The following is a 21,981-nucleotide window of genomic DNA, read 5'->3' as shown; positions in this document are numbered from 1 at the left end:
AGTGTTTAAGGACGGGGACTATTGACCTGACAGTCCTGGGCTCACAGCCTGACCTCTGGGCGGTCTCTATTAGCCAGATGCGAAGGGGGAAGTTCTCTGATGGAGCAGCTAATCCCTGTGAGCAGTAAGAATTTGGCTTAATTTCTGATCAGGCATTTCAGCTTTTATGCTAGGTTTACTAAAAAAGGAGAGAATGGAGGGGCACCTGGGTGGCTCAGGGGTTAAGCATCTGCCTTTGGCTCAGGGCATGATCCCAGGGTCTCAGGATAAAGTCCTGATTCAGGGTCCCTGCAGAGAGCCTGCTTCTCCCTCTGCCTGTGTCTCTGCCTCTCTCTGTGTCTCTCATGAATAAATGCATAAAATCTTAAAAAAAAAAAAAAAAAGGACAGAATGGTTTGGGGAAGTGTTTGAAGTGTTTGAAGAAGTCATTTGCGGCATCTCCATAAAGAATGAGGCTAGTCTGTGTGTGGATTGGGGAATATCTTACTATTTCCTGTTCTCATCTTAAATGTGGTAGGATAAGCTGGACTTGCTTGAAAAAAACCTTTTTTTCCTTACCACTAAAAGCTGCGTGAAAAAAGTGAATGTGTGTTTTAGAAAAGCATGACGCTTCCCAAACTTTTGCTTTATGCAGTCGAGGTGGTCATCTTTTTATGGAATATTTATTGAGTGTGCAGAAATGGAAGGGGTAGCCATGAGCAGGACAACGCCTTCTGGAGGAGATGCACTTTCCCCATAGAGGTGCTCTAAGCCTCTATGGTGGTGAGAAAAGGCATCGATTTAAGGGCACGTCCTAGTGATCACCTGGCCAAGAGAAGAGCCTTTGCTCTTGCTGGTTTTCTTTGTGGCCTGCCTTCCTCAGGCTCCAGGAGGTCTGGCTAGCAGGCTGAGGCTCTAGGATTGGCCATTAACCGGGTTCCAGCCTCTCCTGCATACTAGTCCACATAGACTAGCCCAGTGACCCTGAACCAGAGGGGTGCATGCAAGCGCTATTGTTAATAATCTGACCTTTGGGAATCAAAATACTTTCCAAGCTTGGAGCGGGCCTCTTCCTTGATGGGGACACTTACCTTCGAAGTTACATATTTCACAAGGTTATATTTTCATACCTGGTGTGATCAGTTTCCCTTAGAGGAGAATAGCTGTAAATAGACCATCGCTACGAGCTAGGCAAATCCCATGGTGCCTTTAATCTGCTGTTTACTGATTGCTCACCTGGCCTCCCGTACGTCTAGCAACTTTCTCAGGGGCTCCTGTATTTACCCCTTAGGTTCCATTCGCTCTAATCACCGGGATTACGCATCAGTGGGTGGCTGGGTGCAGGGATCGTTTGTTTTGGGCAGCGAGTCACATGTTCCTTCTCATCTTGCTCCTGAGGCTTGACGTGCTTTTCTCAAGGGGTCCGACTTATTCCTTCTCTTCTTCCCCAATCCCTTCAAAGACCAGGGTAAATTTTTTTTCTGCAAAAAGCTAGCTCTAGCTAAAATCAAATGAGGTGGGCCCATCAGCTAGCTCCTCTGTACATGTGACACAGCACTGCAGATTGGAAAGAAAAGCTCCACGCTCTACCACGTACGTGTCTGGGCTTAAACACTGCACCTGCCACGTGCACGGCTCTGCCCAGAGGCCTGTGTCGGGAGGTCTAACTTTTGTCATCGACACCAGATAGAATTACCTTTTCGTGGTCGCATCCTACAGGACTCTTGAGTACCCACTGATGCTATTTTTTTTTATCTTATAAGGAGCCAGTCTGCTAGCCTTGTTTAGTCCAATGGCCAACAGAGGCTACATGCAAACAGATAGCTTAAATATTTCGATGAGACTCAACACAGCCCTACAGATTCTTGTTAAATTCATTCATAATTGGGCAGCCCCGGTAGCCCAGTGGTTTAGCGCCCTCTTCAGCCCGGGGTGTGATTCTGGTGACCCGGGATCGAGTCCCCACATCGGGCTCCCTGCATGGAGCCTGCTTCTCTCTCTCTCTGTCATAAATAAATAAAATCTTTAAAAAAATTCATTCATAATCTCTAGCAGTTCTGGAAAGCATGACTTTCTAGTTGAGTGAAAGAAAAAATCACATACACTATTACCTTTTCTGTAAGCCAGGGGTATCTGCTCCAATTTATAAGTAGAGACAGGAGGGAGGGAGACCACCCACCCCTTCTCTGCCCTGTACGTTCCTTTTGTCTTTTGGGATGATGGTGGCACTCAGATGATGGAGTTGTGGCTGAGGGAAGCACTATTTATTTCTAGTCTCTTGGAAATAATTATTTTTCAGGGAGGACCTGATTTGATTTTGATTAGTTGTTGATTTTTACTTTGGGTTCCTTGTCAAGATGCAAGGGAAGCAAGAATGGGCATTAAAGAAACAGGAAATCCCGACTCAAATTTACTTATTACAAAAGCCTGTGACTTTTCTGATGGTGGAGTCTGGGAAGAATGAGAAGCTCCTTCCTGAGATGGGTTGGTGCATAGAGCTTCTTTCCCTCACACCCTCTCCCTCCTCCTCTTGAGGAAATTGACACTTAACCAGCGTGGTGGGGGAGGCAATTCCCTCCTTCTAGCATTCTGTCCCCCACCCCCCACCCCCCACCTCCCGCAACATGTTCCCAACATGAATGCTCACCATCCCTAAGTGCATACATACCTCAGATAAACCAATGTGGATAGAATGAAGTCATCTCAGGTTTTCTTTCATTTTCTGCAGGCTAAAGGGGACACTTTCTCCTCCTTTAACCCCTGCCCTTAAACAGTGGTTGGATTTCATTAATAACTACAAAATATTTACATATTGCATGTGAGTTAAACATTTCAAATTCTTTATAATATTGCCAGTCACACAGAGGAGCTTTCTTCGCCTCTCAGAATGATGTCCAAGGTCATAAGTTCCTCGGAGACGGCTCCAACCTTATGTAAAGAACGGGAGAAAGCTCATGGCGGTATGACACTATTTCACCTTCTGTCCACTAAGAGGGAAAGAGTAGATTTTCGAGAAGGACGTTGACATACCAAATAATTTTATGATCAATGTATTTTTAAACTCATTTTTTAGAGAAGAAAGTAATCAAGAGATCCATCTTGGCTAAGAGCTAATTCCTGAAGTTGCCATCCACTCACTCACCTGCGGTCCTTATATTTCTACCTGGTGCCTGAACTTGACGTGCAGTTGATCAGATCATTTTACAAATTCATTAGATCATTTTACAAATCACGAAACCAGGTTTAAAAACTTTGAACCCTGGTCGTATTTAACTACCAAACATCCCGAGCATCTGAATCCACCAGCGCACCAGGACATTTTTAAAAATTTTAATTTTATGTAGGCTCCGTGCTCAGTCAGGAGCCCCGGCCTGAGGCTTGAACTCAGGACCCTGAGATCAAGACCTCAGCAGAGATCAAGAGCCGGAGGCTTGACGGGCTGAGCCACCCAGGAGCCCCAACCAGGGTATTTTTATTAACAAACAAATCAGAGGAAAACGTTAGGTCTTTAAATGTTTTATTTTGTTGATTCTTCACCGAGCAACGAAACGAAGTTAGAGATAAAATAAAAAGCCAGTTAAATTCGGCTACTACCAACAACCAAAAACCTTAAACAGAGACTTCAAAGCAAGCTGCTGAAAGATCATAAAATAATCTTGGGTGAAGTAATTTGTTAACGTCTGTAACGAATCAAGACCGGTCATCTATGCAGTTCTCCAAACGTCAAGCTGCGGAGAGCGCAGGTCCAAGACCCCTCGCGCAAAGGGACAGCGCAGAAAGCGCCACCGCAGCGGGGACCCGCGAGCCGCCGGAGGGAGTTTTGGGGCTCGGGTCCTCCTCTGCGCCTTTTAATGAGAAAGTTAATTAGCGACCGTGCTTTTCCGACCAGACTGGAGGCGACTGCGAAGTGCCGCTGTTACCTATCTTAGTAAACCAAGAACACCAGCTGCGTCAAAGGGGGGGATGGGGGTGGGTTTCTGTTTTTAAGCGAGCTCCAAGGTTGGCTACGCTACCTCCGGGGAAGGGCAAACAAAACGGTGAATCTCAAGTCCTAAACTGTCTTCTTAAGACCTCAGGATTTAAAAGCGAATAATCTCCGCCACAAAACAAAGATAATCTACTGGTTACGCGACTCTCAAAAATTGCACTCTCGCAGCCAGGGTGGAAGAGCGGCCCAACAGCCCAGCCCGGCCACCCGGGGACCCTGGAGTTATCCACGCCCGCGCCTCCTCCCGCGGCACCGCGATGCGCACCGTCCCGCCGCCGCCGCCGCGGAGGGTCCGTCCGTCTGCTAAGCCTCGGACCATCTGCACCGACTAATTGGTCTTTCTCTGCTTCCTGAGGTCGCGCAGCCTCCTTTGACAGGGCTTGGCTGGTGGGAACAAGGGTGCCTGTGACCTCCCCGGCTGGGGAGAAGGAAAAGCACCCTTCCCCATCCCTAGGAGAGCAGCCGCTTGGTCCCCTGCTTTGGCAGGTGTCGCCTCTTTGAGCCGTGGCGCTGGGACCGGCCTCCCGCCGCACCCAGAGCAAGCAAGCCAAAGCCACCGCGCGGTGCCCTGCAGTGCACGCCACCCCCGCGAAGCGCACGACTCCAGGGACCCGGGAGAGACCGCAGCCCGGCAAGAGCGGGGTTGGCAGCGCGCACTTGCCGCCCGAAGCAGCCGGAATCGACTCAGAACCCGCATCGGCCTCCTCGACGCTCCGTCGAACATCCGCTCGCATCACTCTGATCTCCCCGGGGTGGGGGCGGGAAAGGGGGCGCCCCGCGGTCCCTTCCTCTGGGCGAGAAGGTTGGAAGTGCATCCCGGCCCCCCCTCCCCGCCCCCGCCCCCGTGCTCGTCCGCGAAGGCAAGGCGCGGGAGTGGGGTGGGGAGGGCGCGGAGCAGCGGGGCGGCGGGAGGCCGGGCCTAGGTCGCGCCCCGGGCCCGCGCGGGGCCCCTCACTTGGAAAACTGCGCCTGCACGGCGGCCAGGCCCAGGCCGGCGGGGACCAGGTGCGGGAACTTGCAGACCGCGCAGGTGCACAGGCCCGGGCCGCCCGCGCCGCCGCCCGCGCCGCCGCCGGGGAGCGCGAACTGGCCGCAGGGCGGCTCGTCGAGCGCCAGCGACAGGTACTTGGCGGGGCGCAGCGCGTCGGGGGGCCCCACGGCGCCAGGCGCCAGCAGCACGGAGCCGGGCGCGGCGGCCAGCAGGGGCAGGCCGGCCAGCAGCAGGCGCGGCGCGGCGGGCCCGGCGCCCTCGCCCAGCGCGCGGCGCAGCTCCTGCAGCGAGCTGCCCAGCAGCAGGATGTAGTTGCGGGCGAGCAGCAGCGTGGCGATCTTGGAGAGCTTGCGGCCGGGCGCGCCCTGGCAGTGCGCCGCCGAGTAGGGCAGGATGACCTCGCGCAGCGCGTCCATGGCCAGGTTCAGGTCCTGCATGCGCTTCCGCTCGCGGCTGTTGATCTTGCGCCGCAGCTGCTGTTGCTGCTCCTCTTTGGGGTCCGCCCGGGAGCCGCCGCCCGCGTGCGCGCCGGGCCCCGCTCCCGTGCCCGGGGGCTCGCCGGGCAACTCCGGCTTCTCGCGCGCCGCCTTGGGGAGGAGGGGGGCCGCCGTGGAGGAGGAGGAGGAGGTGGAGGAGGAGGCGGAGGCGGAGGCGGAGGCGGAGGCGGAGGAGGGCGGCTGCCGGTAGCCCACCAGCTCGTACAGGGAGGCCCCGAGCTGCAAGTCTCCGGGCCGCTGTGGCCGCAGCATGGTCGCGGGGGCCGCGTTCACGCGCGCCTGGGAAAGCGCATAGTACATCTGGGGGGCGGCGGGGGCGGCCGAGGGCGCCCTTCAGGAACGCCCCGGGGTGGGCCCTTCGGCGGCCGCCCCTCCCCGCGGACCTGCGCGCGGGGAGCCGATGGCCCGGCAGCGGCGCGCCGCCGACCCCTTTAAACCCGGCTTGGGAACCTGCGGGGCCGCGGGCCGCCGGGCGCAGCCAATGGGGGCGCGAGGCCGGGGCCAGGCGCGCGCTCATTGGCCGCCCCGCCTCGGGCCGGCGCGGAGGTGCCGCTGGCAGCGCTCAAGAAGGTTATTGTGAGGGTCACAGGACCGGCCCGGCCCGGAGGGGGGGCGACGGCGCCTCTCGGGGTGAGACGGGGTTGTTCCTGGAGGCCTGCTGGCTCGGCTGCGGCTGCCTGCTCCTCTCCGCCTCTACCTTTTGTACACGTGTGCGTATTGTAAATTGTAGCCCAGTGCAAGGAACCGGGCACTGCCGTCTTAACCGTCTTAATGCACGCAGGTAGTGCTAAGTGACAGCCCGCGCTCGCTCGTACAGCCAATGACAGATCCCCTCACCGCGCAGGATGCGAACCCCGTGCGCACCAGTGATTCCCAGCCCGCCCCTGAGCAGCGCTGGGCCACCGCCCTTCTTCTGTCCATGCGTTTGACTGCTCTACCCACCTCCTTCCAGTGGGATCATAGGGCATTGATTCGTCTTTTAGTGACTGGCTGACTTAGTACAGTGGCCTCAAGGTTCATCCATGTTGTGGCCCTTGTCACAGGCTGAGTGGCACCCCGTGGTGCGTGTTCACCGTATTTTGTTTGCCCATTTCTCCAGAGTCGGACACCTGGGTTGATTCCACCTTTTGACTTCTTTTGTGAATAATGCTGCAATGAATATGGCAGTGCTGCAATGGGTGTAACGGGTTTTGTCTTTGTTTGTTTGTTTGTTTTTGTGTTTGTGTTTGTTTTAAATATGTGATTTCTTGCCAGGTTTTCAGGACTGAATTTCTAGGCTCAAGGGCTAGTCGTATTAGAATGGTTACACCAGGGAGATCCCTGGGGTGGCTCAGGGGTTTAGCGCCTGCCTTTGACCCAGGGCTTGATTCTGGAGTCCTGGGATCGAGTCCGACGTCGGGCTCCCTGCTGCATAGAGCTTGCTTCTCCCTCTGCCTGTGTCTCTGCCTCTCTCTCTTTGTGTCTCTCAGGAATAAATAAAATCTTAAAAAAAAAAAAAGAATGGTTACACCTGGCCACTGTCTCCCCTCCCACTGGTTGAAAGGTCTTTAAGGGACTTAGGAGCTTTGGGGGTCCTAGGTACCTTTCCTCCCCAAAAGGGACATGTATCCATTCTATCAGTGACTCTACTCTGGTTTAAGCAAAAACCACATAGAAACTGGCCGTTTATTAGAAACAAGCAAACAAACAAAAATCCACCCACTGGCTCATATCTGTTGAGGGTGGGACTGTATTTCCTCTTCCCCAAATGACATCATGTGGAGGCTATAGAAGTTTTCTACCCCAGGGCCTGGGCCTAGTACTGCAGCCTGTCATCATAGCATGGCAAAGGGGCATGCGGAAGAGGGCACTGGCATCTAAACTTCTACCATCCACTAGTCCACCTGTGGCTAATAAAATCTAATAATTAAAATAAAATTAAGTTGGAATTTAGTTCCCAAGTTGCACTAGCATTGTTTGAGCATTTAGGAGTTCCAGGTGGCTAGAAGCCATCTATTGGACAGCACAGAGAACATAACCTTTGTCACAGAAAGTCCTGTTGGACAGCGTGATGTCAAGGGTCACAGAAAGAAAATGAGCTTTTCCATCTTGGTCCTCCTTGGGATAAGAAGAGAGACGTTTGTCCGCCATGGAAACTGATCTCAGCTCTAGAAACCTGGGCTTGCAGATTTCAAGGCTGCTTGGTTCTCGTTTTCTCCCACCAACATTGGCTCCATAGGCTCATTCTGATCTCTGCTTCTGACCTGTGACATCCTGCCCGTCCCTCTGTTCAATACTACTTTCTTCTTGAAGCCTCGATGAAATCTCATCTCTCTCTCCCACCCCCATCATGTTTGACAAACCACTGAGAGCTTGCCCCTGTGGCCTCAATTGTGTTATGTGGAGATCATCTCCGCATTTGGACGTGATTGTTTTGAGGACGGGGACCACCCATTCACTCCTGTATCCTTCCAAAGTTCAGAATGGAGCTTTGCCCCTACTGTGTGTCCGGGGGATGTCTAGGAATTGGTCTGAAATCTCTAGCTCACAGGCTCACCCCTTGAGATGTTCAAACTCCCAATTTGCTGTAATCCAGGAGTTTCCTGTCGGTCGCACAGAGAGGGGAGGAACCAGGTAGGACCCTCTGGGCCCCAGGAGGCCTTGACTTGACAAAGTGTTGGAGAGGTCGCTTAGGAAGAGAGATGGGAAGGAAGCCTAGGTGGGCAGGAGCTAAGTCTCCAAGCAGAAATGTACTGGACAGGAAGGAAAGAGACCAAGCAAATTGACCTCAGAAGTTCCAAGCAGGTAAGCGGCTCGCTGCTCATTTGAAAACAGTTCTTCTTTTCAAAATATTTTTACAGACATCTGGTTTTTACTAGAACCCTGTGAGCTGGGTATTTTTAAAAATCCCTGCTGTAGATGATGTAACTGAGGCTCCTGGAGAGTAGTGGGTTTCTGGAGTTGACGGGGTGCCGTCAGACAGGAGAGGCAGAGCTGTACCATCAGTGGCTGGCTTCTAGAAGTCCCTCCAGCTGGACCAGGCTTCCAGCAAGCCAAGAGGAGGCCATGATGAGGAGGGTTGGCGGCTGGGGGAAGGAATGGAGGGACCAGCCGAGGCCAAGCCAGTAGCAATGAGTTGATGGGTTCCAGCCAAGTCCAGAAGAGAGGGCTCTCGGGGTCCCACCTCGGCAAACCCTGCACCAGCCCACGCTGGTAGTGCCCACCTTCACCCTGAGGCCCCCTCTGTCCTACAGCTGGGGTACCATATTGGGGCATTCCTCTTGTGTCCCCATGCTAGGCAGGGGCCCTGGGGCCTTACCCTGCCAGCAGGAAGAGGAAGTGAGTGAGAAAGACAGAAGCTAATGCCTAGGATAGAGTGGCCAAAGGGCACCCCCATATGTTTCCCACCCACGAGGCGGGGGAGGCGCCCCAGGAATCCATGAGATGGAAAGACACACACTGCTCTCCCCCCTTGAAGGGCCCCTCTTTACCAGGGATGTCCCTAAGGGTTCCCTTTAGCTCTTGATCTCACCACATTTCTGTCTTGGGAAGGAGAACTCCATTCCCCTGGCCCTGGACACAGTCAGGAGGACATGCTGGTCAGTGTGCATTGAAGTGTTCTCCTTGGAGCCCTCCAAGAGGGTTCTGGGTGGCCGTACGGGCCCAGCATGGGCACAGGATTTGGCGCTTGTTGAAACTGGTGACTTGGATGGCCCCTTCTGCTGGACCGGAGCTCCAGTGGCATGCAAAGTGTGACAGCTGGCAAGGGCCAGCGAGTCATTATAGCTCCTGGCAGGGGCCCCGTGGGCTGTCTCAAGGGGAGGCAGCTGCTGTGGCCTCCCACATTCAGGACATACTTGGAGAGCTACTTGTGTCCCCCATAACAACCACTCTTGTCTTTGCCTAAAGGGTCTTGTGTGAGTGTGCTAGTGACTCCTTTCACCCCCAGGAGATGTGTCAGGCTTCCTTTCCCCTGTATAGAAACCTAGAGCTTCTCCCACCCGTTCCTCCAACCCTGCTGGCCACCCTTGCTTTGGGTCAAGAAGCTCAAATCTTTGAAATGGCAGACAGTGGGGACCCAAAGCCCCAGCCAGTGTGTGAGGGGAAATGTGTGCTTGGGATGTAGCCCCATCCACCTCCCCATAATCACAGACAGACCATGCCTCTGTGAAGCCTGCCCACCACTCAGAGCCCTCTGTTGGCACTTGAGAGACTGCCTCTTGAGGAAGGTCAGCTAAATGGGGAAAAAGTTGTCTTTGTCAAAACGTGCTGTTCAAACTGGCCAGAGCCTGACCGATAATCAAATAATAGAGGTTGCTTTTTAAAGTGCTACTTTCTTCTAAGATGGGCAAAATTCTTCGGAAAGTTTAAGGGATGTGTGAGGTGTTGAAACTTATAATTCACTCTGAGAAGTGACAGCCGCACCTAAGGTTTGCCCTTTAATGAGGTTCCATCCCAGGACAACCCTGCCTGGAACACAGAACACAGGGAAGGCGTCGCAGGGAGAGGGGTGCTCAGCATCTTTCTGGGTGCAGGCGAGCAGTAGTGAGTAGCAGGGAGATAGAGAGCACGGGCAGGAGAAGGCGGGTCGCCCTTTGGTAAGTGTTCTTGGATGGAGCAGAGCTCCTTAGAGACATTGCTGTCCCTCTCCCCTGGGGACCACCTTGGCACAATCTAAGTCACACTTAGACATGGTTCAGGTTAAGAAAAAATTCCTGCTGGGCAAATTGGAAAGAATATGATTTTTGTTCACTTTCAGAAGGGAACAGCTCAAGGTAATTGAGTTGTTAAGAGCTGCCAGGATGTTCACAGGGACTTACGATGTTATTTCAAAGCTATGTCATTGTCACAGTTGTCCTTTACGTCTGGTGTGGAAGCGCACGGGCAGTGATGCAGTGTACTCCGTTCTGGTTCAAACGCTACCGATGATCAAAATAGTGGGTGTGTTTCATAATTATTATAGGGAGGTTTATTTTATTTTTATTTCTTATTTTTTTAAAGATTTTATTTATTTATTCATGAGAGACACAGAGAGAGAGTCAGGGACGCTGGCAGAGGGAGAAGCAGGCTCCCTGCAAGGAGCTGGAGGCGGGACTCGATCCCGGACCTCAGGGTCCCAACCTGAGCCGAAGGCAGACACTCAACGGCTGAGCCACCCAGGCGTCCCTATTGTATTTTTTAATAAATGTCATTTGGATCTGATTTTAATAAACTTGACTACTTAAGAGTATTTCCAAGTCCACATTTGTCTTCTGACTCTTTTTGTGTGCGTGGAGAAATGTAGAAAGAAAAAAAAAGGAAACAAAAATCAGAGGGCATCTGAGTATTTTTCAGATTCCTTTTTACTAATAAAAGGTTGATTAGGCTATTGGCGACAGAGCTCAAACAGACTGGGTGTTTGGGTTTTTGTTTTTTTTTTTTTCAAACTCAGGGTGATCTAACAGAAATACATTCTCACTGCTTCCGTGAGGACCAAATGCTGAAATTCTACATGTCCCTGGAGCTCTAGAAGAACACATTTTAATACCTCTCCCCGCATATCCTGAAAGAACTCTTCTTTAAAAGAAATTTCAAGTCATCCTTGTGGAAAGCGGTGTAAAGGAGAGAAGTAACATCTTTTTTTAAGAACAACCGGAGAGCCTGTCCCATCAACACCTAAAAGCACGTTTGCAGAATTTGAGGCAGGGACATGGAATGTCACGCACAGAGGTCCTCCGGGTCAGCGTGATAAGGGTAACTGCGAATTAAAGATACATACGTTATTAGTACATGTGACTCGATGCCTGAAGGGGTTGGTTTGGGGCAGAACAAAAATATTCTCTGCGTCTCCCTAAAGTCAGTAGCTGAAGCCAAATGTTCCAAAGGCTTCCATTGATACAATGAAAAGAGACAATTTGCTTGGAAGGCTGTGGCTAATTTATAACACAATGTCCAATGTCATGGTTAGTTTTGTTGCAAAAATTTGGCAGTTTAATCTAGAGTCTCAGGCAGCCTGAAAAGATGCGAGCGATTCTGGCTACAGCCATCCCTCGCTCGCTAGATGTTCCAAATGGTTCAAACAAGCCCTTTCATAGAGACGCAGGGCCAAGTGTGCTCAAAGGAATGAGGGGAAACAAAGGTGGCTCTGAAGTCATTTCCCCGCACTGGGTCCAGCCATCCGGTTTCACTCTTTCCCCATTGAATGTGCAGAATGCAACAGGAAGAGCAGGGATAAAGAGAACAAATAGGCCGATGTGTTTGGGGAGAGAATGGGGGAGAGGCCGGGGCGCTGAGCTGCTATACTTTCATTCTAGGGTTTCAGAAAGGAGTGAATGATGAATTATAGAAACCTGAAAGGTAATAAAATATGGGTCACTGAAGCGCTGAGGCCAAGTTCCTAAAACACCTGCAGAGACAGAAGGTTCTGGAAGTCACTGCGGCCCTGCGGTCGCCCGGGCAGACACCCTGCCTGGGGCACAGAAGGGGACTGTTCAGAAGCTCACCTGTTGTTTTCCTGTTGGCTCGCAGTCCTTCCCCGGCTGTAGGAGCCAGCGGCTGGATCTGACTCCAGATTAGACCACCGGGGGAAAAGAAAGGCAGTGTGAAGACTTCCCAGGGTGCACTTAAGGAGACCGGAGCTGGGAGGCCGCCGCCTTCCTCCCCAGAAGGCGCTCTGACCTGGAAATATGAACTTGGATGCGGAGGCCTGGCCACGTGGTACATGCAAATCTCCTCTGCTGTAATATTCGGAGGCTTCTCTGCTCAGAGTCTCGGCCTGTTTTATGTCTTACAAAGAAGAGTCCTGGGCCCTGGGCTGGGGATAAGAGCTGGCCTGTTGCCTTTGCTCTTCGAGCTAAGTTTTACTCACTGGGGCCTCTGTTTCCTCGTCTATAATAAAATGGGACTAATCGTATTTTTAAAAAAGATTTATCCATTTTTATTTGAGAGAGAGAGAGCACACGTGCATGAGAGAGTGAGCGCAGGAGGGGTTCAGAGGGAGAGAATCTCAAGCAGACTCCTGAGCATGGAGCCGATGCTGATGCCGGGCTCGATCTCACGACCCTGAGATCACCGCCTGAGCCAAAACCAAGCGTCGGATGCTTAACCGACTGAGCCACACAGATGCCCCTGGGAATAATAGTATTTATCTCCTAGGGTGGTTATAAGCCTTAGAAGGAAATATAAGTCAGGTGCCTTGCCCAGAGCCCGGCACATAGTAGCTGCTTAATGAAATAGCAACAGTGGCTAACATTTCCTGGGCACCTGCTGCCTGCTAGGCACCACCAGAGACACTTAGTTTATGGTTTTCCTTCAGACTAAGGTGGCATTCCTGTTTTGTTTGCTTTAAGTGCATGTTTTCTCTGCATGAAGGGTCCTCGCGCTTGCCGAACACCATGGATCTTCTACTAGACCATATAGCTCGGTTTCAGAGACACTGTCCTGGACACACCAAGCCAAAACCCAGCAACAATTTACTAACGAAGTGATATAATTGAGGGGCGCCTGGGTGGCTTAGTGGTTGAGCGTCTGCCTTCAGCTCAGGTCATGATCCCGGGGTCCTGGGATCGAGTCTCGCATCGGGCTCCCCTCGGGGAGCCTGTGTCTCCCTCTGCCTGTGTCTCTGTCTCTCATGAATAAATAAATAAAATCTTTGTTTTAAAAGAAAGAGATGATATAAACGTGATATCAGTATCCTCCCAGACCACCCACCACATCAGATGGAGGAGTCACACCAGAGATGGTGCTTTTAACTCTGGTGCTATAACAAAGTACTGCACATGGGGCATGTGACATGAACCATCTGAGAGGGCTGTAGGACACATTTTGAGGCCATACAACCTGGGCCTGACTTGCGTGACTTAGGACAAGACACATTACCTGGCAGTGGCCCAGTTTCTTCCATCTGTAAAACGAGGAGACTAGAACTTCCAGGGTCATGATGAGGACTGAGTGAGCTGACACCAACCAGTACAGGCACAGAGTCAGCTGGTACTGTCTTTTTGTCAACCTCCGTGATGGGTTGACTGTGTCCTCCTAACGTCACATCTCAGTCCTCATCCCTGTACCTCGAATGTGACTTCATGTGGAAATAGGGTCATTGCAGATACAATGAGTTAAAACAAGGTCATGCAGGTGGTCCCTGATGCAATATGACTGGTGTCCTTAGGAAAGGCGGAGAGATTTGGACACAGACACATGTGAAGATGAAGGCAGAGATCCCGGCGATGCTTCTAGAAGCCAAGAAATGCTAGAGACTGCCAGCAGATCACCAGAAGATGGGGTGAGGGATGGGACAGCCTCTCCCTCACAGCCTCGGAAGGATCCAACCCTACCGACAGCTGGACTTCTGGCCTCCAGAACTGGGAGGCAGCACATGTCATACACCCCAGCGTGTAGTACTCTGTTCCAGCACCAGAGCTAACCGCACAATCTCCGAGAGGACTCCTCGTATGCCGTGGTGGGTGGTCAGAGGCCAGGCCCTATAGTCAGACCCATGGGTGCTCACACTCAGCCTCCCACTTCCAGGCCTCTGGGCAGGCTGCTTAACCTCCCTGTGCCCTGTGAAGCTCACAATTATGCTTCTGTTCACAGGCGTGCTTTAGACCGTGAGTTAGATGGTTGCCTGCCTCACGTAATGTGAGCTGTTCTACGTGGCTTGTTTGGTAGTTTCCAGAGATCACTGGAGTTTGGAGGCGAAACTCTGCTCTGGACCGGATTACCTCGGGGTCTTGTTAAAACTACAGATTCTGGTTGGGTAGGTTTGGGTAGAGCCTGAGATTCTGTGTTTCCAATAAGCTCCCAGATGGGGGTGATGCCCGTTGGAAGACCACACTTTGAGCAGCGTGTAGTGAGGGCCAGGATGGCTTCACCTCGTCCCAACCAGGAAGAGGAGACTGACTATTCCAGAAGAGAGTTATTAAAAGAAGCCCTGTTTCCTTATCCCTGTCACTTGGGCACATGGATATTTGATGAGGTCTCAACCATGTTTAAAGCGAGAGCAAAGTTGGCTCTGGAGAAAGGGATGGGCAAATGGGCATGCCTGTGGCTACCCGACAGTGAGGAAGGCCTGCACATTGGCCAGGCACACAGGCACAGACGGGTGGACACAGGCCTGGGATTTGTCCTTCTCCGAGAAGCTGGTGGTGGACAGATGAGACGTGGTGGGGGGAGGCTGTGGTCACCTGGGATCGGGCAGGGTAGACAGGACCCATGGGGAAACATGAGTCAGGCCCTCCCCTCTGTGGGACCCTAGCCCTCCCCACTTCCCTCCATCTAGAAGCCTCAGCCCATGCCTTCCTGTCACTGGGCTCTTGGTGTAGATATGTGAACTCCTAAGGAGACCTTCTCAGACCATCCATCCTAATGGGGCCACCTCCCCACTGGCCACTGTCACTCCTGCCAGCTTTATTTTCTTCATGGCACTTGCCAGCAACTCAAATGGCCTCATCAATTACTTACCTACTTACATGCATGTCTTACCTGTTTATTTATTTCTTCCACGCTTGAGGGGAGGCTCTGCAGGAGCAGTGGTCTCCTCTGTATCCTGGGGCCTTGAATGGGGGTGGGCCCCCAGCAAACATGTGAACGAATGAGGACACAGGCCACATCTAGACAGACTGGCCAAGTTCACTGGATGTCTGCGTGCAGAGCCCTGTGTCTGGTCCTCTCAAAAGTGTGGGCACCGTGCCTTCTAGTGATTTGTAATCCACCTGAGGATATGAAGTTCATGTGTGAACACCTGCCTGGCAGTATCAGGTGACAAAATATGGGGAGGCCTGCCTCTTGGGGCCAGGTAATCAGAGCCTGGGAAGCACCCAGGGTCTTGTTAAAGTGGAGAGCCCGGGTCAGTGAGCCTGGGTAGCACCCGGGGTGCTTCTTTGGGACCCTGGGTGGAGCTTTATTGTGATCTAGCGCCCAGTTGATGCTGCCGCAGCTGGTCTTAGGGCCATGGTTTTTAGGACTCCAAGGCTTTGCTTTAGCTTCTGAGAAGATGGAGAGGTTGCTTACAGCGGAAGCCTCTTGGAGGAGGGTCTGGGAAGCAGAAGGGGACAAGGAATGTGCCCTGATGGCTGGAATGGTGAATGGAACCAGGATGGAGAGATAAACCAGGAAGGTTGGGGGAATGGGGGGTATGACAAGCGAAAGCCCCCCAGCCCCTGCCACACCATGGCACACACCCTCCTTCTGCAATCTTGTTTTTCGAAGCAGTTCCTAGAAGAGTTGAGATATGGTGCCCTGCCTTCCTCTGGTCTGTCAATCAGTGAAAACATGTTTTCAGAAATGTTACAACCTGAGATTGCCCAACACGGTCTTGTGGAGGTGGCAGGACAAGCTCTGTGGCCGATGTTGCCAAGGCCCGGGTTTGCAGGCAGGTGCTGTGCGGCGGTGGCAGTTCTTTTTTTTCTTTTTCTTTTTCTTTTTTAAGATTGTATTTATTTATTCATGAGACACACAGAGAGAAGCAGAGACATAGGCAGGGGGAGAAGCAGGCTCCCCGGAGGGAGCCCAATGCGGGACTTGACCCCAGGACTCCAGGATCACGCCCTGAGCCGAACGCAGATGCTCAACCGCTGAGCCACCCAGGCGTCCCCTGGCCAGTTCTAACCAGCTGGGAAGGGTATGTTAGCGTCCCAGGAATACCCTTGCACTTATTTCTTTACAAACCACATCTGTTAACTCATTTTAGCCTTACCGTAGCCCCATGAAGTCGAGAGAGCAAGGGCCCATGTTGCGGTTTGGGCCACGAAGGCCCAGAGAGAGTCAGGGCCAGCTCAGTGTCATGGAAGCTGAGCCCAGACTAAGACAATCAGGGAAAAATTGTCCTTTCTTTCTCTTGCCTCCATGCTCATGGATGTGAACATGTCTCTTCCACCAGGGAAAGCCCTCCCTGGAAGCTGTGGAGTGATGGTGTCTTGGTCAGCAGAGTTCTCTTGCTGTGATGAGACCTACTCTTACCAAATGGTTGCTGGAATGCCGGAATATTCGAGAATATTCTAGAATTTCCGGGTGTGTGTGTGTGTGTGGCCTCCATCAGCTCCCTCCACACACACCCCCACAGGAGAGAAAGGGGTACAGCTGTGGAAACTGGCACTGCTTCCCACATTGCCTGGAGACTAAGGTCAGGGCCAATTTCATGCTCCTTTGTCCCCTATTATGACCTTTATTTTCCCGGCACATGGCAGCTGCTTGTGTCCAAATGGGGAGATCGGAAGTATTATATTGTTAATAGGGCTCGAGAAGAGCGATGACACCCTCTCCACTGACTTGATTCTCCCCAACTTTAACAGTGGGGCCGCTGAAAGTGCTGTCGGGCATTTGGGGCAAGGTTTCAATGGCTTTGATAGAACAGGGACTTGCCTGCATTTCTGGATTTTTGCATGCTCGGCAATAAGACAGGGCTGAGGGCTTTTTATCAAAGGGGACAATCGAGGCAGCGCCTCTCACCCTTCACATCTCAGATGCCGTTAGCTCCCCGCGCTGGCCGTGGCTCCAGCTAGCCGGGCTGCTTCTCCACGCCTCCGTTGCACGCTTGCTCGGAGCTGGTGTAACAAATTCGAGGCAGAGGGGCCTGCTCACTGCTGTTGCAGCGTCCCCCTGGGACGCCCCCCGGGGCACCCTTCCACTCTGCTGCCTTTCCGCCTTTATAGTATTCCTGGGCTGCCGCAGTAGTGTGGCTTTAGGATATGCTCACGGAGCTCCAAAGGGTTGCCCCATGCGCACCAGCAGCAAACAGTCCAGACCCCATCAGCCACTTCTCTTCGCCGACATCTGCTAGCAACTTTAATTCTTTGCTCTCCTCCTACCCTTTCCTTTCCAATCTCTCCAGCTTCTCTGCCCATTACTGCACCTGGTTCCAGCCCAGGTCCTAAACTTGCGTCCCAAAGCCGTCCCTCTGCCCTCTGGCTAGCAGGACTCACCCTCTTCAGAAGATTTTCTCCTCTGCGTGTACCCTGGCAACCCATCACCGTGTGTCACCAGGTCAAAGGCAGCACTTTCTCTGGATTTTGGTGAATGAAATTCTCTTTGTCCTACTACCCCAATAATAGATGCCGACTGTAGTGCCAAGAAAGAGAGGCATCGTGAGCCGGGTGAGATAGCCCAAAGTGTGTCCCCGTCCGTTTTTTTTTTTTTTTTTTTTTGATGTCTATCTACCTTCCCGCTGTCACCTTGGCTATTCTCACTTGTCTCTTGTCTGTCACTGGAACTTGGACAGGTGGAGGCAGCGAAGGCATGAGGGGTCCCGCTTTGGGTCTCAAGCTATGTGGCCTCAAAACACAGCCTCTTCTAAAATCAGTGCAAGAGGACTGTCTGCAAACAGATTCTTGGCCCTGACCAGGAGCCCTGGGTGGGATTCCGTGTTTGTCCCCCTGGCGTCACTCCCCTGTTCCTTCTGCTGCGATGCCGTGTGGATGTTGGAAACATCCCCCCACGCCGAGGCTACACCATGGCTGGACATCTGTGGGAGGCTCTGTGCTGAGGACAAGGTGCTATCTTTTGGGGGATTAATTCATCATCCATATTGTGGCCTGATGATCAAATCTTGATGCTTCTGGTTCCCTGCGGTCATGGTCTGAACCTGAATTGCCTCTGAATGCTCAGACTCAGGCAGCTTGCTCTGAGCCCAGGCTTGAGGGGCCCCACTCCAGTCCTGCTCTGGCTGTGTCCCTCGCCATGGGGAGAGGAGTGCCTGGGGCCAAGGGGATGTGTCCTCCCAGAGCTCGCCCCATCCCATGCATGTGCTTGAGGCCTGTAGCCGGGGGAGGGGAGAGAAAGGAATGGGGCCAAGAAGGCCATGGGGGCTTTTTTCTCCTCTTCCTCTTGGCTGCCCCCATGTTAGGAGTGGCTCCATCTGAGCCTTTATTTTTTATTTTTATTTTTTATTGTTTTAAATTTTATTCATTTATTTGAGAGAGTGAGGGAGAGAGCGTGCAAGCATGAGAGGGGTGGGAAGAAGCAGAGGAAGAGGGAGAAGCAGACCCCACACTGAGCAGGGAGCCCGATGTAGGGCTTGATCTCGGGATCCTGAGATCATGACCTGAGCTGAAGGCAGACACTTCACTGACTGAGCCACCTGGATGCCCCCCGTCTGAGTCTTCAGTCTTTACTTTCTTGTGGATAAATGACCAACACCCAAGCTTCCTCCAGTGAACATCTGGAGACTACCCCAGTTCTTTTTTTTTTTTTTTTAAGATTTTATTTATTTATTCATGAGAGACTCAGAGGAGAGAGAGAGGCAGAGACATAGGCAGAGGGAGGAGAAGCAGGCTCCATGCAGGAGGCCAACGTGGGACTCGATCCCGGGGCTCCAGGATCATGTCCTGAGCCAAAGGCAGATGCTCAACCGCTGAGCCACCCAGGCGTCCCAACTACCCCAGTTCTTAATAAAGAGTAGGTCAGTGGGGTCAGGTCCATCCTCACTCAAAGCTTTTTCTGACATACTCAGCTGAATCCAGGGACCCAAAGGCTCCACCCAATCCTGCCTCTGAGCTTTTGTGCTTGGAACCTGGCTGCCATTTTTGAAACCCAACATCTTTGTTAGAGAGCCATGTGGAGAGAGAGGCCGTGTGAGTACCTGTGGCTCTGTGGGCCCCTCAGACTCCCCTCCTGCCTCCCTCCATGCCCTGTGCTGCTGCCCCTCAGCTACTGTGCTGACCACACAGGCCCCCGGGGACCTTTCAGCAACACCCAGCCTCATCCCTGCCTCACACCATTGCTCTCGCAGTTTCCTCTCCCTGGCGCACCCACTGAGCGGCAGGCGATTCACACTTCTGCAGGTCCTCTTAGCCCAGCTGCCTCTCCTGACCTCTAACCTTATAATGACCACACCCCTTTACCTGTGAGCTTTGTTTTCTTCCCTATATAAAATTATATCACAAAAATTTTGTTCTCAGAGCCTAGAACTGTGCCTGGGACATACAATGTTCCAAGTAAATACTTTTAGACTGGATGGATGGATGGATAGATGGATGGATGGATGGATGGATGGATGGACGGATGAATGAATCCCAGCCCTCTTGTTCCTTCATCACCTTCACACTGTTTTGCTGCAAAAACAAACATCTCTGCCACGCATCTTTTTACAGATACCTTCTCAAATTTGGAGAAACTAAGCGTCCATGGTGGATATGGTAACCGGCCCCTGTTCCCATTCTCTGCTTCTTGTTTTCCCATTTGGGAGAGAGGAAGCTCCCATTGACGGCCATCTGTCTTTCCTAGATTACGGCACAGCTTCAGACGGACAGACCTTGCCTGCAGCCAGCTTCCCTGTATCACTGGATGCAAATCCTGTGGGATTGGATTCCAGGCTGCTGTGAGGGGAGTCAAAGCCTTCACTTTCCTCTGTTGGGCATGTGTGAGGCCCCACTGAGAGCACACAAAACAGCCTCCCATTTCTCATTTCAGACTTCCCCCTAGGCCTGTTATCAGGCTTGAGCAATTGCTTTCATGCTGCAAACTGCTATTGTTCACTTTTGTACCAGGGAGAATTTTCCATTCGTGGCTGGATGGTGCTGTCAATGTGCGTCCACTGCCAGTGCTCCTGGGTGCTGGAGAACAAATTACTAACCTTCAGAATTTTGAGAAATAATGAAATGGTAGTTTCAAGCTGCCCTGTGTGGAGGTAGTTTATTCTATCACAATATGTAATTGAAACAACCCCAACCCTTGTTGGCACGTAACTCTTGTCGGCATTTTCTACTTAGGAAAAATGTTTCCCTGGGCCTGACCCACCCCTGACCACATAAAACAAGAAGAACTTTGTTCCCCCTTTGGGCAGAGGATTTTTATCAGTATTAGCTTCCCCTGAACAAAATGGAAAACACAAAATAATAGTAGCTGAAATAAGATATATTCCCCACCCCTTGTAAAAGAAATCTGGGGATAGCCAGTGCCAGGGCTGCTCTGTGCATCCCTCTAGCTTTTTTGCCCTACCATCTTAGTGTTTGGCTTCTACCCTTAAGATCACCTCACAGTCCAGGATGGGTGCTGCAGCTCCAGCCATGAGACCTGCTTCCAAGTGGTAGGGGAACAAAATGACAGAGGGCAAAGAAGCACACCACCCAGCCAAATCAGCATCCTTTACATAGTCTTTGGTCTTATTAACCGGAACATATTGATCACATAGGTGCAAGGGATGCTGGGGGAATGCAATCATACATCTCAGCCCATTATAATCCTAAATAAAACCAAGGTTCTGATGCCAAAGGAGAAGGGGTGCTAATAGGTGACCAAGTGAGGGTGAAGTTCTGATACAGCTGAAGAAGAAAAAGAATGGCAGCGAAGAGGGGGTCTTGTCGCAGCCAGCTGCAGAAATAAGCTAGAACCTTGAGGTGATAGCTCTCTGCTCTCTCCCGCTCTGTGGGCTCCCTCTGCCAAGCTTCCCCGCCCCCCCCCCCCCCCCCCCCCCCCCCGGTCTGCTTGCTTCCTTCTCAACCATGTCCCCCAGGAACTTTCTGCCACCCTACCTACACTCAGGGAAGAAGTTGTTGCTCTCTGGGGCTCTTGCTCCTATAGGCCATGCTGCCTCTTTGTCTTGGGTACAGGTCAGCCTCTCGGCTGCACCCTACAAAAAGGAAAGGGGCCCCACCCTTGTAATAGGCCCTCTACTGAATGGCTTTGATGCGTGTGTGTGTGCGTGCGTGTGTGTGTGTGTGTGTGTGTTGGGATCCTTGTGTTATATTCTGTTGTGTTGTCTAAAGAAACCATGAGATAAGGCCACAGCCCTGAAGAGATCCCCCTGAGGGGGTTACTCTCCCATTCTTAATCTTCTGGGGGTGTTACTTCTTAGACAGGACCCTAGGAGCCAAGACGTGGCTTTGGGCAGGAGAGGGTCTCTCTCACTTGCTCTCTGGACCTTGTTCCCTTAGATGTTGAGGGACCTCTATGGGCAGGAAGAGGCTCCTGGACGAAGGAAGAGGTTTCTACTTTCACCCCCAGAGGTGGCCTCGGGGCAGCCAGGAAGACACCTTCTGCAGGAACCCACGTAGAATATGATAAACTATATTCCGTTTATTTTCTTTTTTCCTTCTGGCATCCTCAGGCTTCCAGTAAAGTCTGGTTTAAATGCTCCAAACTGGTCTCTGCCACTGGGTGAGGATGGACAGAAGACCGAGGAGCCCTCAGCCAGGCAAACGTGTGAGCAGAGGATGATGTGGTCTCCACTCTTGCTCCCAGCCTCTCTGGGTCATGAGCCGAGGGAGGGCGAGGCTTTGCTCTTGCTGCCCAGCTGCCTATCCCTGTGAGGACCACCTGTTCCCCAGGTCTTTGCCACCCACGGCTTGACCCCAAGGCCAGTCCCTCCCTCACCAAGCATGTGTGGAGGGCCTGCCCCTCATGGGCCAGCCCATGGCTCTAAGTGTACATAGAGGGACGAGGTGGCAGGGGAGGGGAAGCAGACATGCTCTCGGGACAGATGGCTAGCTGGGGGGCTGGGGGTACCAGTTCAGCCTGGGGGGAGGGGCAGCGAGGGTCCTCAGAGAAGATGGCTCTGGGGCTCGGAGTTCTAGTCTGTGTCTCTGTTTTAAGGGAGCTAGGATCATGCTGTACCTGGAACAATCAGCTTGGCCTAC

At 52.3% G+C, this 21,981-nt stretch overlaps 1 protein-coding gene and 2 long non-coding RNA genes across 5 annotated transcripts; 1 reads left to right on the top strand and 2 right to left on the bottom strand.

Annotated features, from left to right (window-relative positions):
- Positions 1–3,479: 3,479 nt before the first annotated feature.
- OLIG1 (oligodendrocyte transcription factor 1) lies at positions 3,480–5,861 on the bottom strand. Its single transcript, XM_038581147.1, has 2 exons — positions 4,625–5,861; positions 3,480–4,351 (listed from the first exon to the last, which is right to left on the bottom strand). Exon 1 carries the CDS (start codon positions 5,753–5,755, stop codon positions 4,919–4,921), a length of 837 nt encoding a protein of 278 aa, XP_038437075.1. The 5' UTR covers positions 5,756–5,861; the 3' UTR covers positions 3,480–4,351; positions 4,625–4,918.
- A 4,962-nt stretch (positions 5,862–10,823) lies between these two features.
- Positions 10,824–16,503, bottom strand: LOC111093515. The gene is made up of 4 exons (XR_005382292.1): positions 16,107–16,503; positions 14,894–15,123; positions 11,917–12,091; positions 10,824–11,171 (listed from the first exon to the last, which is right to left on the bottom strand). It is a non-coding gene; the product is annotated as an uncharacterized LOC111093515 (long non-coding RNA).
- On the top strand, positions 16,370–19,996 carry LOC102156636. Of its 3 annotated transcripts, none has more exons than XR_005382294.1 (4): positions 16,370–16,532; positions 17,241–17,502; positions 18,858–18,978; positions 19,631–19,996. It is a non-coding gene; the product is annotated as an uncharacterized LOC102156636 (long non-coding RNA). The 3 variants fall into 3 exon arrangements; XR_005382295.1 differs by lacking the exon at positions 19,631–19,996 and adding an exon at positions 19,137–19,624; XR_005382293.1 differs by lacking the exon at positions 18,858–18,978 and having other exon boundaries at positions 16,384–16,532.
- The last annotated feature ends 1,985 nt before the right edge of the window (positions 19,997–21,981 follow it).

Source organism: Canis lupus, chromosome 31 (genome assembly GCF_011100685.1).
Source record: "Canis lupus familiaris isolate Mischka breed German Shepherd chromosome 31, alternate assembly UU_Cfam_GSD_1.0, whole genome shotgun sequence".
In the NCBI taxonomy this organism is placed as follows: domain Eukaryota; kingdom Metazoa; phylum Chordata; class Mammalia; order Carnivora; family Canidae; genus Canis; species Canis lupus.
Note: the sequence above shows the minus strand (reverse complement) of the source record. Positions and strands in the feature narration are given on the sequence as shown.